Source organism: Oryzias melastigma, linkage group LG16, assembly GCF_002922805.2.
Source record: "Oryzias melastigma strain HK-1 linkage group LG16, ASM292280v2, whole genome shotgun sequence".
Classification (NCBI taxonomy): Eukaryota; Metazoa; Chordata; class Actinopteri; order Beloniformes; family Adrianichthyidae; genus Oryzias; species Oryzias melastigma.
This window is the reverse complement of record NC_050527.1, coordinates 18,430,887-18,436,724: the sequence shown is the minus strand read 5'-3', so window position 1 is coordinate 18,436,724 and position 5,838 is coordinate 18,430,887. Positions and strand designations below refer to the sequence as shown.

At 38.8% G+C, this 5,838-nt stretch overlaps 1 protein-coding gene across 2 annotated transcripts in view; it reads left to right on the top strand.

The window, feature by feature from the left end:
* The window catches only part of bmp2k (BMP2 inducible kinase), a 68,991-nt gene that overhangs the window by 18,806 nt on the left and 44,347 nt on the right, over positions 1-5,838 (top strand). For both annotated transcript variants that reach the window (XM_024260278.2, XM_024260277.2), the window contains exon 2: positions 4,012-4,130. In XM_024260278.2, coding sequence (XP_024116046.1) covers positions 4,012-4,130 — 119 coding nt within the window. The remainder of the gene's footprint in view (positions 1-4,011; positions 4,131-5,838) is intronic.

Here is a 5,838-nt window from a genome sequence, read left to right as displayed (position 1 = left end):
CCTGAGACCTTCATAATTCTGTGATCGTGATCAGATCTTAGTTTTCATTCTATAATCCTGGATTTAAAAATCTCCATGTCTGTCTGAGAAAAGCGAGGAAAGTGTGTAGTGAGGAGTTCAACATCTGTAATCTGTATTCACGGGTTTCATCTTAACAAGTTAGTTTAATAACGCAACTCCCCCAATAACCGAGAGAATAAGTTTCACTTTCACTTCCTCCAGCTGCTCATTTTTATTAAGTTGTGTCCAGAATCCCCTTATTTTATTATTTTTTCTTCAAGTCACACATGTCACATCAATACCACCCGTGCAGAGATCATAAAAGTGCAGAGCCACAAAGTTTGTTCCCGTTTGTGCACATGAGGGAGAGTCGGAGCACAAAAAGTGTAATGATGACAAACAACATCAAAACAAAAACTTTAAAAAAAAATGAGTGACTAAAAAAAAAAACAGAAATCTGAAAGTATTTTATTGTTATTGATAATAAGAAGGGCTGCACGGTGGTTCAGTGGTTAGCGCTCTTGCCTCACAGCAAGAAGGCCCCAGATCGAATCCCGGCTGGGGAATCTGAAAAAGCATCAACTGGGACCTTTCTGTGTGGAGTTTGCATGTTCTCCCCGTGCGTGCGTGGGACTCCGGCTTCCTCCCACCATCCAAAAACATGCTTCATAGGTTAACTGGTGACTCTAAATTGCCCCTAGGTGTGAATGTAAGAGTGAATGTGTGTGATTGAGGCCCTGCGACAGACTGGAGACCTGTCCAGGGTGTACCCCGCCTTCGCCCATCAGTAGCCGGGATAGGCTCCGGCACCCCCGCGACCCCGAAAGGGAAGAAGCGGCTAAGAAGATGAATGAATGAATGAATGATAATAAGAAGACAGAATTTAGAATCTGCAAGAAAAGAATTTCTAACAGAACCGACTCCACAACCAAGCTGTGTAAACATGAGAACTGCTTTCTCCAGAACAGAGCAGATACTGACGGAAGAAACCAAATCAGCTTCACAAAGATGAGGTATTTGCTATTTCTAAATGCCTTTATCATGATTTACAAACCTTACATTTTTTTTCGATTTCATTTTGCACATTGTAATTCATTTTTGCTTTATGGTTGCAGTGTTTTGTGTTACTTTAAAAGTTGAATAGTAATTAAAAAAAATTAATATGTATTTTGTACATTTTATCTGGGAGGAAAATAAACATAATTGAACATAATAACATATTTTACACATGTAAAAAAATGTTTTAATATTTACATCAGTTATTTATTTTTTGCATGAGTTTATAGTTATTGATAAGTTAAATAACACAACAAAACTACCTAAAGAGCCAAAAGATCCAGATGGCTATAAAAAATCTGTGTGAGGACCTGCAGCTCTCCAGGTCTCAAAAGAACTTCAAAAGGAGAGGATTCACTATTTATTGGTTTACTTTTTGGACTGTTTTAGATTCATTTTCTCTGTGAAGCAGAGAAGAAACAGATTGTTAAAATATGGTTTTGTGTAGCTTTCTGGAAAAAAAAACAGTTGTTTACGTTTAGACAAACGTTTAGATTGTTTCACTTTTTCTGTCAGCTTACAAAACCGACCCGGCCCCCCCATCAGAGAAGAAGTGATGTGGCCCTCACAAGAAAAAGTTTGGGGACCCCTGCTGTTAAGGATTGTAATTCAGTGAAAGGCCACACTGATGTTTCGCTTTCATTATTTTGTGATTGAAATCCATGTCCACTCCCCGTCATGCAGTGAAGGTTGTATTTTCCGCTTGTGTTTTAATTGCATCCAAGACGGGACTTTTTTAAGTTGTCCTCGCGTATTTAAAATTAAACTGAAAGTAAAATCCCATTAGCTGTCACAAATATGCTGTCCGCATTTGATCCAACCCAAGGAGGAGTGGCGAGCTGCTGCAGTGGCGTTCAGGATCCACCGGGTGGTTTAACCGGACACCGGAACCGTTCTCCTGAACGTGACCTTTCGTCTGCATCTAAAAACGTCACCACTGCTGCACACATTTAGAAAACAACGCTTGCTTAGACCCTTTCTGTATTCGGTCATTTGATTAGATTTCTAGTTCTAGTGAATTCAACGATCAGCTTGTGCTAGCTTGAAATCAGTTCTGAGCTCCAGCTAGTGCTGCTGCAATGCAGCCTAAATTGTCATGTTTTATTTTATTTATTTTTTCTTTTTCACAGGCTTATCAAAGTCTGTGTCACACTAGCATGTCTGGGAGAACCTCACTGGGAACGTTTAAAGAATTAAAAAAAAAAAATGTAAAGGGACTTTAAATAGCCATGAACACACAACCTTGGTTTAGAAACGTGCAGTGTCACCTGGCCTTCACCCCCTTACGGTTGGTAGGAGGCAGCGTTTTCTAAATTTTCTTCCCAAATTTATTTACAATTTAGTTTTTCAGTCAAATTGTTCGCAACCGACTTTACTGCTTTGATTTGAATGACAGTTGCAGGTGACTCCGCTGACACCATGACACCAACATGTACGCTTGCAGTAGATACCTGACCGTCTTATGTGTATACCACAGCAACGGTCTAGCGTTCACTGAGTGTTTGGTCACTTTGCACAGAAATGATGGTCGCCAGGATTGCTTGAGTAGGTAAAGTGAAAGAAACTTTAAGATCAACATGCTCCCCAGGGTTTGCTTTGGTGGAGGAGGTGTAACTGTCTGGGCAGGAATCGCCAGTCAGTGCAAAGCCGGTTTAGTTTTTGTAGAAGGTCCAGTCACTGCAAATTCTATCTTCAGAGACATTAAACCATAATCCTCCCCTAATTCCACCAGTACACTCCCAGCTTCCTGTTCATGAACGATGATTCTCCACCGCATGGTCCTATTTGGAAGTCAGATTTCTAATATAGTATGGTCAGCAATGCCCTTTGATCTGAACCCCATAGATCCAGTCTGGGATTGCCTAAAGCAGACAATGGATGATTGGACCCAACCCCCAAGAAAGTACTGGACCGTTTACCAGACAGTAAATCAGACTGGTTACAAGTGAGGCTAGTGTAAGTTGATTGTCAAAGTGAATAATAAACTGAATAAAGAGATGAAGACTGATTACTCTGTTTATTTCAATAGCAATAATATCATTAGTGCTAAGTGGAAAAGGTTATTTCACTATTTCAAATTTAAAGTAAAACTGGATTGTATCTCTTCATTACCATTATTTTCAAACTGTGTTTTAATGCGAATTCGACCAGATAGCTTGATTCGTTAAAAAACATGTTAAGTGAGGCCATTGGGTGTTTTTGGGTTAATGACAAAATTTGGGATAACAAGAAAAAGTTATGTGAAAATACTTAAAATGATGGATAAAAAGTTGTTTTTCATTACTGTTGTTTTTTCTACTACTGTTTTGGTCAGAGGTCTGCAACCTTCAACTTTTTAAGAGCCATTTGAGTTGATTTCTCACCAACCACAACTCGCAAAATCTTACAAAAATAAGACACTCCTTTGTATTTTTGTTATTTTTTACTATTATGACAAAAATCAATAAATTGTTGTTTTTGTGCATAAATATTATGAGAATGGCATTTTTTCTGAATAGGAAATTGGTTATAACTTTTGAAATGACTCCCGTGCAGAAACCGAGGAGAGACTGAGTCTTTATATGTTCTTGTGATGGACCCTGCCTTCTCTGCAGCCCCCTCCGGGACCCTGATTGAGTTGTAGATTGGTGATTGATCAAAGAATATTTTGTTTCCTAGCAGAAATTACTAAAGAAAGTGATGCAATGGTAGAGACTGTTGGATTTCCTACTGCAATGGCTTGATTTTTTAGTGAAGCGTGGTACTGCTGGGAGCTGTGTAACTGATCCACGAGAAGGCAGTGTGTGGAGCTTGAGAGTCCACTGAGTACTGACCGCAGGGACAGCAGTGACCCACACCACAGACATGCCAACCTAATCGATTTATCCTTTAAACAAAACTGTGCTATACAGGAGCGTTTTCTATCAAGATTTAAAAAAAAATCTCAAAATTAAAACACTTCTTTTTTTTTTTTAGGAGGCTTCTCTGTGGTGTTTATGGCTCGAACACACAGTGGTGTCCGCTGCGCTCTCAAGAGGATGTACGTGAACAATGTGCAAGACCTGAACATTTGCAAGAGAGAGATCACTATCATGGTAAGTGCTTGGTCATGGGCGAGCGCTTCAGGTGCAAGTGTTTTTATTTTCTCAGCTGAAGCCTTCTTTTAAAGTAGCCACTTTGATGCTCATTCCCGTGCTTTCCACAGAAGAATCAAGAGGTAAAAAAAAGCCCCTCAAAGAAAAGTTATTCGTAGTGTTTTTTATACCCAGAAACTCTTCTCTCTCTCTCTAAATACTCTCTGCATATGTAGTTAACAGATCTGTTTTTTTTCTCGAATAGGAACTTTATTACTTAAAAAAATCATGAGATCTCGCAGGAAAGCATTATTGAATTGTCTGTTTAGGAAAGGATAAATAATAATGGCCTCATTTTTTCCTTTAAGCACCCATTGCATTACCAGTCATTCAACAGAGCTGTCAAAGCAGCTACTCACAGATAAATACATTTAAAGGGTAACAAAACTGGGTTGTTGGAGGTTGACTCCATTCTCAGTCCAGATTTGAAAAAAATGCCCCAAAAAAGTGGGCGGGGCTTGGGGAGGCTGCACTGGGTCTTGAGCATGGTCTTCATTAATGCAACATGAAGCAGAGCAAAAAAATCGATGCCAATTTCACCTATAGTCTGATTATTGTGATATATGTGATATGCATATAGTGATAAGTCTATGGTTTCATTAAAGAACTTTCTGTGGAGGTTGAGGATTTTTCTCTCTACATATATATGTAATGCCTTAATGGTTGCACTGGTACACCTAACTTTTTTTCATAGGTTCAGCAGCACAAATGTTTGGTGCACCGACCTTCTTGACTACATTGCATTTAACTAAGCAGTTTTATATGGCCGCTTTCTTTTTTAATTGCTGTCAATGTCAGCATTAAGACCTGAAAATTATCAACTCACAAACTGGCATTAACCCTTCCACTCTCTTTGGGGTCCAGATGACTCCAACCATATATTGATGTGTGATTCCTTTCATGACAAATGTGGACAAAGGTGAACAGGATTTTATGTCTGCCATGGACATTAGTGAAACTCATAAATCAATGATTAAAAAAAGTTCAGCGCACTGTCTTGTGGGGTCAAGATGACCCCACTTTTAATGTAAACAAGCCAAGGAGAGCGGTAGGGTTAAAGTGGTTTATTTGAAACATGATTGTTCAATATTGATAAATTACATAAACAAGTTTGATTCTTAAAGACTCACTTCAATTAAATGTGTGTTTTTGCTGTTTTTAACATGTTCTTGCAGCATTGTTCTGACGATGGAGAACATAAATATATAAGTTTTTTTTTTTTAATTTAAACTAAATTTCTGAGTATTTCTTTCATTCGAATAAAAACTCACACTTTGAAAAAGCTTAAATTTTAGACAGAAAGTGAAATGGGTTGATGCAAGTCTTCCTGCTCCGCCCCATTCTGATGCATCCTCTTCACAAACTCTTTACAACTTTATAGAGCTGAAGATCAGCGAGAGGCTCGTTTTCTTCGCTCCAGAAACCTCTGCAATTAAGCCAAAGGTTGAAAAGTTATAAGAGATGAAATAATGTAGCCCAAACACTGGAGCTAAAGCTTCGGTGTTAACTATTGACTGTAAAAAATAATGGACCTATCGAGCTCTGAGGTCCCCCATTGGAAATGCATTACCTTCACTCCTCGTGAAAGTAGGCCACCGCTTTCACCGTCACTTCCTGAAACGGCTATTGCCATATTGCAAACGTCTGCAACCCATCTTCAGTGATTGGT